The sequence below is a fragment of the Lissotriton helveticus genome, chromosome 10 (genome assembly GCF_964261635.1).
Source record: "Lissotriton helveticus chromosome 10, aLisHel1.1, whole genome shotgun sequence".
NCBI classification, from domain to species: domain Eukaryota; kingdom Metazoa; phylum Chordata; class Amphibia; order Caudata; family Salamandridae; genus Lissotriton; species Lissotriton helveticus.
This window is the reverse complement of record NC_136071.1, coordinates 682426930-682440570: the sequence shown is the minus strand read 5'-3', so window position 1 is coordinate 682440570 and position 13641 is coordinate 682426930. Positions and strand designations below refer to the sequence as shown.

The window sequence follows — 13641 nt, the reverse complement described above, 5'->3', positions numbered from 1 at the left end:
CCTCAACAGCACACAGCACTCTGCCCTCAACAGCACACGGCACTCTGCACTCAACAGCACACAGCACACAGCACTCTGCACTCAAAAGCACACAGCACACTGCCCTCAACAGCACACGGCACTCTGCCCTCAACAGCACACAGCACTCTGCCCTCAACAGCACACAGCACTCTGCCCTCAACAGCACTCTGCACTCTGCCCTCAACAGCACTCTGCACTCACACAATGTTCACCCTGCACGCTTACACACTGTTAACCCTGCATACTCACACACTGCTCACCCTGCACGCTCATACACTGCTCACACGACACACTCACACACTGCTCACCCTACGTAATGCGAAAAGACCTAGCTCTGCCCTTTGGCCTGTGCTTTAATCGTACAGTAGGTTGTGAGTAGTTGCGCTTGATTGGTTGAGGCGTCCCCTCCTTGCTGCTCCCCTCACAAAGGGCCGGCTGCCTCAATGAAGCTCCCAAGAAACGTGCTCAGCTGTTCTTTGTTTGAGCTCCTGTGTGTCAGTGCACCGTGTAAGCGCACAAGCATACCCTGCTCTCTCTGGAACAGTCACTCTGCACTCTGCCCTCAACACTCTGCCCTCAACAGCACTCTGCCCTCAACAGCACTCTGCCCTCAACAGCACTCTGCCCTCAACAGCACTCTGCCCTCAACAGCACACAGCACTCTGCCCTCAACAGCACACAGCACTCTGCACTCAACAGCACACAGCACTCTGCCCTCAACAGCACACAGCACTCTGCACTCACCAGCACACAGCACTCACCAGCACACAGCACTCAACAGCACACAGCACTCTGCACTCAACAGCACTCTGCACTCAACAGCACACAGCACTCAACAGCACACAGCACTCTGCACTCACCAGCACACAGCACTCAACAGCACACAGCACTCTGCACTCAACAGCACACAGCACTCTGCCCTCAATAGCATACAGCACGCAACAGCACTCTGCACTCAACAGCACTCTGCACTCAACAGCACTCAACACTCTGCCCTCAACAGCACACAGCACTCTGCACTCAACAGCACACAGCACTCTGCACTCAACAGCACACAGCACTCTGCCCTCAATAGCACACATCACTCTGCCCTCAACAGCACTCTGCACTCTGCCCTCAACAGCATGCACTCAACAGCACACAACACTCTGCCCTCAACAGCACACAGCACTCTGCACTCAACAGCACACAGCACTCTGCACTCAACAGCACGCAGCACTCTGCCCTCAACAGCACTCTGCCCTCAACAGCACTCTGCACTCTGCCCTCAACAGCACTCTGCCCTCAACAGCACTCTGCACTCTGCCCTCAACAGCACTCTGCACTCTGCCCTCAACAGCACTCTGCACGCAACAGCACTCTGCACGCAACAGCACTCTGCACTCAAAAGCAGTCTGCACTCAACAGCACTCTACACTCAACAGCACACAGCACTCTGCACTCACCAGCACACAGCACTCAACAGCACACAGCACTCTGCACTCAACAGCACTCTGCACTCAACAGCACTATACACTCAACAGCACTCTGCACTCTGCACTCAACAGCACTCTGCACTCAACAGCACTATACACTCAACAGCACTCTGCACTCAACAGCACTCTGCACTCAACAGCACTCTGCACTCAACAGCATACAGCACGCAACAGCACTCTGCACTCAACAGCACTCTGCACTCAACAGCACTCAACACTCTGCCCTCAACAGCACACAGCACTCTGCACTCAACAGCACACAGCACTCTGCACTCAACAGCACACAGCACTCTGCCCTCAATAGCACACATCACTCTGCCCTCAACAGCACTCTGCACTCTGCCCTCAACAGCATGCACTCAACAGCACACAACACTCTGCCCTCAACAGCACACAGCACTCTGCACTCAACAGCACACAGCACTCTGCCCTCAACAGCACTCTGCCCTCAACAGCACTCTGCACTCTGCCCTCAACAGCACTCTGCCCTCAACAGCACTCTGCCCTCAACAGCACTCTGCCCTCAACAGCACTCTGCCCTCAACAGCACTCTGCCCTCAACAGCATACAGCACGCAACAGCACTCTGCACTCAACAGCACTCTGCACTCAACAGCACTCTGCACTCAACAGCACTCTGCACTCAACAGCACTCTGCACTCAACAGCACTCTGCACTCAACAGCACTCTGCACTCAACAGCACTCTGCACTCAACAGCACTCTGCACTCAACAGCACTCTGCACTCAACAGCACTCTGCACTCAACAGCACTCTGCACTCAACAGCACTCTGCACTCAACAGCACTCTGCACTCAACAGCACTCTGCACTCAACAGCACTCTGCACTCAACAGCACTCTGCACTCAACAGCACTCTGCACTCAACAGCACTCTGCACTCAACAGCACTCTGCACTCAACAGCACTCTGCACTCAACAGCACTCTGCACTCAACAGCACTCTGCACTCAACAGCACTCTGCACTCAACAGCACTCTGCACTCAACAGCACTCTGCACTCAACAGCACTCTGCACTCAACAGCACTCTGCACTCAACAGCACTCTGCACTCAACAGCACTCTGCACTCAACAGCACTCTGCACTCAACAGCACTCTGCACTCAACAGCACTCTGCACTCAACAGCACTCTGCACTCAACAGCACTCTGCACTCAACAGCACTCTGCACTCAACAGCACTCTGCACTCAACAGCACTCTGCACTCAACAGCACTCTGCACTCAACAGCACTCTGCACTCAACAGCACTCTGCACTCAACAGCACTCTGCACTCAACAGCACTCTGCACTCAACAGCACTCTGCACTCAACAGCACTCTGCACTCCACAGCACTCTGCACTCAACAGCACTCTGCACTCCACAGCACTCTGCACTCCACAGCACTCTGCACTCTGCACTCAACAGCACACAGCACTCTGCACTCAACAGCACACAGCACTCTGCACTCAACAGCACACAGCACTCTGCCCTCTACAGCACTCTGCCCTCTACAGCACTCTGCCCTCTACAGCACTCTGCCCTCTACAGCACTCTGCCCTCTACAGCACTCTGCCCTCTACAGCACTCTGCCCTCTACAGCACTCTGCCCTCTACAGCACTCTGCCCTGTACAGCACACAGCACTCAACAGCACTCTGCACTCAACAGCACACATCACTCAAAAGCACTCTGCACTCAACAGCACACAGCACTCTGCCCTCAACAGCACTCTTCCCTCAACAGCACTCTGCCCTCAGCAGCACTCTGCACAATACAGCGCTCTGCACTCTAGAGCGCTCTGTACTCTACAGCACTCTGTACTCTACAGCACTCTGCACTCAACAGCACTCTGCACTCAACAGCACACATCACTCAAAAGCACTCTGCACTCAACAGCACACAGCACTCTGCCCTCAACAGCACTCTTCCCTCAACAGCACTCTGCCCTCAGCAGCACTCTGCACAATACAGCGCTCTGCACTCTAGAGCGCTCTGTACTCTACAGCACTCTGTACTCTACAGCACTCTGCACTCAACAGCACTCTGCACTCAACAGCACTCTGCCCTCAACAGCACTCTGCACTGAACAGCTCACAGCACACAGCACTCTGCACTCAACAGCACACAGCACTCTGCACTCAACAGCACACAGCACTCTGCACTCAACAGCATACAGCACTCTTCACTCAACAGCACACAGCACTCTGCACTCAACAGCACCTAATGCTTATAGAGTGGTCTGTATTCCGGTTTGTACGGAGGACACATGGGTTGTCGACAAAGGGAAAGAAGGAATGGAAAGCAACAAAAGTGCCCAAACGCCTTGGATGGCATCCCTATGAGGCAAAAAGGGGCCTCGGAGAGGCTCTGTGGCACTGGCATACGTATAGTGTACAGGGGCCACTTTTTACAGACGCCTCACCTTGAATCCAACTGGTACAGAGTTTGAGGAGGATAGCATAACCTCACAGCGATCACACAATGAGCCAATGGAGAGCCCAGGATTGAAACTGACCATGGGGCCAACACTGGGGTTTAAGATGCCAAGGAAAAAGGCACAGGTGGGATTAAATGCACAGAATGCTCGTACATTTATTGTTTAAGCGCTGAGGTATTTCACAGGTACGGAGTAAGTGTTAGGAGGCTCAGGCAGGAAGGGTAGGGTTCACTTCATCCAGTGGGTTCTCTACTGTGTAACCCAGACACCAGGCTAGAGGTAATTTGTTAAAGCTTTTGCAATAAATTATAAGAAACACACCTCTGAGAAGCACCAACATTTTTTTTTTCATTTGAAGCACTGATACCCAGTAAATACCCAATACAGGAGATAACAACAATATTGAAGTAAAGTAAAGGACTGGGATGCGGCCGTGCAGGAGGGACTAGCACAGAGTTCAGGTCTGGGAAGGTTATTGACGGAGGACGAGTGTCTGCTCACAATTTGGAAGGCGTGTGGGGCCCTTGGGTTTCTGTGGCTGAATACATGATTTTGTTTAGTTGTGTCTAAATATGTTTTCCTGTCCGTAGAGCCTCCCCCTGCACCCGAACAACGCACGCAGAATAAATTATTATCTTGAAATAATATCACTGTAAGTAATCTCTGTGACCCCCCCCATTTCTCACATGTGGTCCTGTTTTAGATCTAAAATAACCTTTTTTTATGGATGTTACGTTAAAGCAAACATATTTCTCTGCAAATTGTCTGTAATCGACACTCACACACCACTCAGAAAATTAAATCAAAGGAAAACGCAATTGAAAACAATCTGTTTAAAGAATTTTTCTGGGGCATCAGGGCAAGGTCTCTGCAGAACAAAGCTGGGTGGAATCAGTGTGCGCAATATATAATTGTACTACTGTGACTGGTATGGTAGAATTGCTGCAGCTGATACAGTGGAATTCTTGATCCGGAGTTCGTCCGGCTTCTTGCCCCGTTCACCTTTTCAGCAGTGTTTAAAAAGCTCCATTTGTGCCCGTGCCGGGTGGCAGAGGGCATCTAAATACCACGCCTACTTGCCTCTGGCAGCTTTGCCGAGGGGGTTGTGTCTCCTCCCTGCTGCTTGTCGCTATCAGCTGCCATTTGTTGGAGGGCTGCCCACCCAGCTGTGCAGAACGGGATCTGACAAATTAGGCTTGGAAGGAGCCACTCATAGACGGCTGGGGGCTGCTTGCTGCTGGGCTCAGGCACACTGGGTGCGTCGGTGGGGCCGTGCAGGAGGGACTAGCACGGAGTTCAGGTCTGGGAGGGTTAGTGACGGAGGACGAGTGTCTGCTTACAGGTTTAAAGGCGCGTGGGGTTCTCTGCTTTCTGTGGCTGAATTGCAAGATTTTAAAACAACACAGTATGATAAAATGTAATCTTCAAAAAACCGATAAAATATAATCTCGAAAAACGGACATACATTAAGCAGCTGCTAATACAACAAGGAAGCTGCGCGCTGAGCGCTGCAGAATTGTGAACGCGCCCGTTCACTAACGGAGGCACCCTGACAGCTCCTAATTATAATTTATGTACTTCTTAGCGCGAGCACGCACGAAATATGCCCAAAATGGCGGAACTAAACTACATTTACCCTATCACTTCAAGCCTATTAAAACGAAAACACAAGGAAGACGAATCACTGACCAGATGACAGAAAACGCTAAGGAATGTCTGGAATTTCTCTCTCCAAGGCCCTAGGAGATACTTCTTCTTTTTTTTTCTCCTTTAACATTAGTTCTCAAACTCCTCCCAGTTTCACTGGGAAGGAGTCCGAGCCCTAAAAATGGTGCAACAACTATTTTCAATATTCTTTAAAAATCCAATTCAATGGTAAAGTCGAATTTTTGATATACATACCGGAAATGTAACTTTTTTAAATGTTCCAGTTTCCCTGCATGAAGTCCATGCTAGCTAATTAGCACCGGCCCGCCTGCAGCAGTCCTGTCAATACTGTTTTGATGAGGTGTTAAATAGTGCTCCAGAGAACAGAAAATGACTAGGGCCAGGCAGGATGGCTCGAAAGGAATGTAAGCCGGCTTAACCCAATCATGGCAGTTTAAGAGCGTCCAGCGACATCAATAGCTAACCAGCATTAGCCAAGCAAAGCCAATAGGCATGGGGTAGATTAGGTTAGAATGGCATGGGGTAGATTGTGGTGGTGTGGGGTGGATTGTGGTGGTGGTGCGGATTAGGGTCGAGTGGGTTAGATTGGGGTCCAGTGGGTTAGATTGGAGTGGAGTGGAGTGTTGTAGATGGGAGGGGGTGTAGATTGAGATAGAGTGGAGCATAAATTGAGGGTTGAGTGGAGTGGGTTAGATTGGGAGGATTTAATGGAGTGATGTAGGGTAGAGTGATGTAGGGTAGAGTGATGTAGGGTAGAGTGATGTAGGGTAGAGTGATGTAGGGTAGAGTGATGTAGGGTAGAGTGATGTAGGGTAGGGTAGAGTGATGTAGGGTAGGGTAGAGTGATGTAGGGTAGAGTGATGTAGGGTAGGGTAGAGTGATGTAGGGTAGAGTGATGTAGGGTAGAGTGATGTAGGGTAGAGTGATGTAGGGTAGAGTGATGTAGGGTAGAGTGATGTAGGGTAGAGTGATGTAGGGTAGAGTGATGTAGGGTAGAGTGATGTAGGGTAGAGTGATGTAGGGTAGAGTGATGTAGGGTAGAGTGATGTAGGGTAGAGTGATGTAGGGTAGAGTGATGTAGGGTAGAGTGATGTAGGGTAGAGTGATGTAGGGTAGAGTGATGTAGGGTAGAGTGATGTAGATTGTGGTAAATTGGAGTGCGTAGATAGGGGTGGAATGGGGTAGGTAGGGGTGGAATGGGGTAGGTAGGGGAGGAGTGGGGTAGGTAGGGGAGGAGTGGGGTAGGTAGGGGAGGAGTGGGGTAGGTAGGGGAGGAGTGGGGTAGGTAGGGGAGGAGTGGGGTAGGTAGGGGAGGAGTGGGGTAGGTAGGGGAGGAGTGGGGTAGGTAGGGGAGGAGTGGGGTAGGTAGGGGAGGAGTGGGGTAGGTAGGGGAGGAGTGGGGTAGGTAGGGGAGGAGTGGGGTAGGTAGGGGAGGAGTGGGGTAGGTAGGGGAGGAGTGGGGTAGGTAGGGGAGGAGTGGGGTAGGTAGGGGAGGAGTGGGGTAGGTAGGGGAGGAGTGGGGTAGAGTGTGGTAGATAGTGGATGAGTGGGGTAGAGTGTGGTAGATGGTGGAGGAGTGGGGTAGAGTGTGGTAGATGGTGGAGGAGTGGGGTAGAGTGTGGTAGATGGTGGAGGAGTGGGGTAGTGTGTGGTAGATGGTGGAGGAGTGGGGTAGTGTGTGGTAGATGGTGGAGGAGTGGGGTAGTGTGTGGTAGATGGTGGAGGAGTGGGGTAGTGTGTGGTAGATGGTGGAGGAGTGGGGTAGTGTGTGGTAGATGGTGGAGGAGTGGGGTAGTGTGTGGTAGATAGTGGAGGAGTGGGGGTAGAGTGTGGTAGATGGGGGTGGAATGGGGTAGAGTAGGAACAATTTGGTGGATTGAAGTGGAGTAAATTTGACAGGAGTTGGGTAAATTGATGTATATGGGAGTGGGCTAGAGTGGGGTAGAGAAGCGTGTGGTAGATTTTGGTAGATTGGAGTGAAGTAGATAGGGTGGATTTGGCATTAAAGTGGAGTAGGGTAGATTGGAGTGGGGTTGATTGAGTGGTTTAGAGTAAGGTTGATAGGAATGGAATTGAGTGGGGTAGACTGGGGCAGATTGGATTGGAGCGGTGCAGATTGGATTGGAGTGGGGCAGATTGGATTGGATTGGAGCAGATTGGATTGGAGTGGGGCAGATTGGATTGGAGTGGGGCAGATTGGATTGGAGTGGGGCAGATTGGATTGGAGTGGGGCAGATTGGATTGGAGTGGGGCAGATTGGATTGGAGTGGGGCAGATTGGATTGGAGTGGGGCAGATTGGATTGGAGTGGGGCAGATTGGATTGGAGTGGGGCAGATTGTTTTGGAGTGGGGCAGATTGTTTTGGAGTGGGGCAGATTGTTTTGGAGTGGGGCAGATTGTTTTGGAGTGGGGCAGATTGTTTTGGAGTGGGGCAGATTGTTTTGGAGTGGGGCAGATTGTTTTGGAGTGGGGCAGATTGTTTTGGAGTGGGGCAGATTGTTTTGGAGTGGGGCAGATTGTTTTGGAGTGGGGCAGATTGTTTTGGAGTGGGGCAGATTGTTTTGGAGTGGGGCAGATTGTTTTGGAGTGGGGCAGATTGTTTTGGAGTGGGGCAGATTGTTTTGGAGTGGGGCAGATTGTTTTGGAGTGGGGCAGATTGTTTTGGAGTGGGGCAGATTGTTTTGGAGTGGGGCAGATTGTTTTGGAGTGGGGCAGATTGTTTTGGAGTGGGGCAGATTGTTTTGGAGTGGGGCAGATTGTTTTGGAGTGGGGCAGATTGTTTTGGAGTGGGGCAGATTGTTTTGGAGTGGGGCAGATTGTTTTGGAGTGGGGCAGATTGTTTTGGAGTGGGGCAGATTGTTTTGGAGTGGGGCAGATTGTTTTGGAGTGGGGCAGATTGTTTTGGAGTGGGGCAGATTGTTTTGGAGTGGGGCAGATTGTTTTGGAGTGGGGCAGATTGTTTTGGAGTGGGGCAGATTGTTTTGGAGTGGGGCAGATTGTTTTGGAGTGGGGCAGATTGGATTGGAGTGGGGCAGATTGGATTGGAGTGGGGCAGATTGGATTGGAGTGGGGCAGATTGGATTGGAGTGGGGCAGATTGGATTGGAGTGGGGCAGATTGGATTGGAGTGGGGCAGATTGGATTGGAGTGGGGCAGATTGGATTGGAGTGGGGCAGATTGGATTGGAGTGGGGCAGATTGGATTGGAGTGGGGCAGATTGGATTGGAGTGGGGCAGATTGGATTGGAGTGGGGCAGATTGGATTGGAGTGGGGCAGATTGGATTGGAGTGGGGCAGATTGGATTGGAGTGGGGCAGATTGGATTGGAGTGGGGCAGATTGGATTGGAGTGGGGCAGATTGGATTGGAGTGGGGCAGATTGGATTGGAGTGGGGCAGATTGGATTGACGTGGGGCAGATTGGATTGACGTGGGGCAGATTGGATTGACGTGGGGCAGATTGGATTGACGTGGGGCAGATTGGATTGACGTGGGGCAGATTGGATTGACGTGGGGCAGATTGGATTGACGTGGGGCAGATTGGATTGACGTGGGGCAGATTGGATTGGATTGACGTGGGGCAGATTGGATTGACGTGGGGCAGATTGGATTGGATTGACGTGGGGCAGATTGGATTGGATTGACGTGGGGCAGATTGGATTGGATTGACGTGGGGCAGATTGGATTGGATTGGGGCAGATTGGATGGCGGAGAGTGGGTCTGCTTGGGTGGCGGAGAGTGGGGTAGATTGAGGTAGATTGTAGTGGAGTGTGGTCTATTGTGGTAGATTGGAGTGGAGTGTGGTCTATTGTGGTAGATTGGAGTGGATTTGGGTAGATTGGAGAGGAGTGGGGTAAGTGATGTGGACTGGATGGATGGATATAGACTGGAGCGGCACGCAGTGGCATGTTCTAGCGTGTCTTACAGTGGAATGGCGTGGAGTGAAGTGGTGTGGTGTGGCGTGTAGTGGATGGGCATAGTGGAGCAGAATATTGTAGCTTGAAGTGGTGTACAGTAGAGTTTTGTAGAGTAGAGTGAAGTAGTGTAAAGTGGAGTGACCTAATGTGAAGTATCTATGGTGTGATCATTACATTTGTACAGACCCTTTTACTGTGCACAAACGATAATGTGTGGGAATGTCATCACCTAGTGTATTGATGTGTTTTTGGTCATATTAAAATATTTGTTTCCACCACACTTCAGAATTACAAAAAAAGTGCTTCATTTCTTCTTTACTCATTCTGAAGTATTCTGAAATATCAGCACAGTTAATTGTTGTTGTGTGCTAGAAAAAATAACATCCTCCAGCCTGTCCTCTCGCATGGGTACTCAGCAGTCTGAATTGTCACATAGATTCTGTCACTTTGAAGTCCGCCCAAAAAAAAAAATAAACACCAAATTCCCTCAGACTACAAAGGCTTATGGTGGAATGCACAGCAAATTTGACAAGATGAGAACAAAATCTAAAGGCCTGTTTACAGATAGCGAGTACTCGGAAGGATTTGCCCAATCTGAGGACTTCATAAACTACAAAATATGAATTTCTCACACTTTGGGCTTTTTTCTTCCCAAACCAACAGCTTCAGCAGGACCTTGCCCAGTGCTATCCGGCAGTGAAAGAACTTAGGCGGATACAGCCTGCAACCTTGCCTCGCTGGAGGAATTTCACTTCCATAAAAAAGACTAAGTCTGAAGGTAAAAACTTTTACTTGGACAAACCACTTGCTAGTATCCTATCTGCACTCCAATATGATTGGCCAGAACTTGAACCTAGGTCCAGATTAATCGCGAACAGTGATTTCTGGTTCGTTCTTCATTTATTTCTTGTCTCTTTAGAACTTTTAAAAAAATCTTATTTCTGGTGCCATCATTGGATTTTTTTATATTTTGGTGTCATTTTTCTTATTACATTTTTATTAATTTTTAGATATTCGTTGTGGGATTTGTATTGAGATGTGTTTTGACTTTTTAACTATTTTAATATTGCCAATTATGTTGTACATTTTCCGAAGTTAAACCGGTCTGTTCTGTGCCACAGTTACCAGGGGTGGAGCCCAGGGTTGAATTATTGAATGTGTGTTTGACCTAACATGTCTGTGGCCTGATTCCTTGGTTTGGACTCCCATCCACCCCAAGTAACAATTCACTTGCTTACATCCTGCATGCTCAACTGTGCCTATTCTCATATTTTCTGCAACATCCCATGCTTATGGACAGCAACATTTATTGCATCATGCTTGCACCACATTTTCAAACCTCATGCTCCTTACTAACATGTTCCTATATAAGCCAAACCACAACCAACACTCTCAGTCCTGCAGTTGAATAGGTGCCTTGGAGCCTGAGGCAAATTGTTCCCTTGATTACCTCGTCAGGGGTGTGAAGTACAATAAAAATAATGCAAACAAACCACCCGGTAAGTTCTTTGGGACTCCCAAATATTGTTAAGCGCTGTACAAATGCCATTATAGTACATTATAAAAATCTCATGTAGTACATACAGGAATGGGAATAGTTGAACTCAGCAAGGCTCTTTAACACCTTCAATGCTGATGACTGAACCGCTCCGTCATCCGCTGCGGTGGTGCTGTGCTGATGACGGAGCGGTTCCGTCATGGCCCGCTCGCCTGCGCTGGGCGTTCTATTGAGCGGGCGGGGCCATGACGGAACCGCTCCGTCATCGGAACAGCTCAACCGAGGCTGGTGACGGAGCGGTTCCGTCACCAGCATGGGCGCGCCGCGAGGCCGCCTCGCCCCCTTAGCGCTGCGGCGGAATAGCCGCCGCAGCGAAGGTGTTAAGGTTATAACCACTAGGAGAAATTGGTTTGTTTGTTAAAGGTGGAGTTGAATTTCTACTCGAGCAACAGCTACAATCCTTGTCCGGGTAAACCACAAAAATGTGCTTAACCCTCTGGTAGCTTGGTACAAAACCAGTCCGGCTTAACTTGGAGGCAATGTGTAAAGTATTTATGAAGCACTTAAACAGTAATAAAATGAAAACACAACACAAGAAAAATACCACACCAATTTAGAAACATAGAGTAAAATGTAGTAAATTATTTGACACCAAAATGACAAATTCAGTCAGTTGAACCAGAGATATTCAGTTACAAAGATTTAAGGTAAGTATAGCGCCTAAAAGCACAAAGCAACACTCTCGGTTATCTGGTCTTGCTAAATCGGGGGAAAGGCACACGTTCACGCCGACTGCGATGGAGTGCGGGCCGGAAACAGTGACTAGGTTAGTCCAGCTGAAAAAGTTACCTTCTATAGTCTAGCGCTAAAAGTTCGGTTAGTGGTGAAGGAGGCTATGAGGAGCAGGGAGAACGTCGCAGATGAAAGTCGCTGTACCGTGAAGAGCAAACCAGGTGTCATAGCGGTCGTTGCTGAAGCGCGAAGATCCTATTGGACGTTGCTGATGGCCATTGCTGGGGATTCGCATTGGCAGTCACTGCTGGCTGTCGGTGCCTTAGCATGAAGTTCAGATCTCGCGTTGCTGGTGGTTGCTGTAGCGCAAATAGTCTGGTTCACCAGGGCTTTGCTTTGGTGGGCAGTAAAATCTTGGCGCAAACTGGTCCGTTTGTGGTCTCGAAGAGCCTAAAAATTAAGGATTTCTCCTTTTGTTCAAGGAGGAGCTCAACTTCTGCCACACCAAGGGAGACACCTCTTGGGGATCAGGCACTCACTCCAGCAGAGGCCAGCAGAGCTCAGCAGAACTCAGCAGGTCCAGTTGCAGAGAGCCCTCTGGAGCTTATGTCCCTGTAACTCTGAACTGGAGGTCAGTCAGCTCACCCTTGGAGTCATTTCAACTTTGGATGAAGGGTGCAGGTCTAGTCTTCCTGGTAAAGTGTGCAGAGTTCTAGAGCCAACACAAATGTATTCAGCAGAACAGGAGGAGTGAAGGCAAACATTTTGGGGGATGTCAGGTCTAACAACCATGTTTTTGTTAGACAGTCTTCAGCTTTACGCCCCTTAGTGCATTTAAATCAAATCTGACAAAGAGTGTGTTTAACCAACTCCAACTTTGTTGGCTGGGTTTGGTGAAGATCTTTCTTTTTTCTTCTTTTTTTTAAACATATTTTTATTGACATTTTATTTTTAAGACATTGGCTCATATATATACCTGTTATTTACTAAACATTTCGTAATCATCACTGAGGCATTTCCCAAATATGTTAGTCATGTAATCCATTGTAGCACGAGCCATTATTGTTCCAGGTGTATACCACCCTCCCCGACCCATATCTACCAGTTATCGTTCATTGCATCCAGCTTTTCTATGGAAAGTATCTACTTTCACGGTCCCATCTCGGTAAGTGGCTTCCAGCCATAGACTGGGCTTGGTAATGTCGTCATCCATTCCTGTTCCTATTTTAAAAATACTTAAACAGATAACAAAACTTCATGCAGAGGGGGTTCTTGCAGCATCGCACTCCAGGGGTTATTGCTCCGTGATAACTGTGAGCTACAAACGCCAAAATGTGTTTACTTCCCGGGGGGAAGAGGGGATCTCTTTTCTCTTATTAATCCCTTTCTAGTTCCATTCCCTGCTACACAACAAGGGGTGTCTGTATAGTTCCTGTAGTATGCATTTGCACGTGTCCTTCCCTATCAAAGGTGGGCCTTCTATTATAATAAAACCAGGGTCACCCACTGTCCTCTTGGTCTCCTCTCCTGCATCCTGCTCTTTGTCTGGATGTCCCCAAGCCCTCCGAGCCTCTCTCCAAAGGTCCTCTATAGGCCGCTTCCGAATGCCCCTCGATTCCTCCCAGCTTAAGGCTCTGCTCTCCACTCCAGCCTTTGGTGAAGATCTTTCAAGGGGGTAAAGTTATGTTAACAAAGTTGTTTGTTGTTCAGACTTGCACAGCCTGGTTTTGCAGTCAGGAACAGCTGAATGGAACCTCACCGAATTTTCCATGCCGTCACAACTAATTTGTTTTCTTAAACTTTTAGCACAGAATGTTATTTCAGTGAATCAGATCAAATTTGAGTAAGAATGTGAAATGTAACAGTGAATGGATATCATCGCACAATAGTCATAGTCACAAA

At 49.2% G+C, this 13641-nt stretch overlaps 1 protein-coding gene across 8 annotated transcripts in view; it reads left to right on the top strand.

The window, feature by feature from the left end:
* PRKAG2 (protein kinase AMP-activated non-catalytic subunit gamma 2) overlaps nt 1–13641 on the top strand; it is a 1661435-nt gene that overhangs the window by 1399365 nt on the left and 248429 nt on the right. The window contains exon 2 of one of the 8 annotated variants that reach the window (XM_078663223.1): nt 10173–10287. The exons of the other annotated variants lie outside the window; for them this stretch is intronic. Coding sequence (XP_078519349.1) covers nt 10173–10287 — 115 coding nt within the window. The remainder of the gene's footprint in view (nt 1–10172; nt 10288–13641) is intronic. 8 annotated transcript variants of the gene reach the window in all.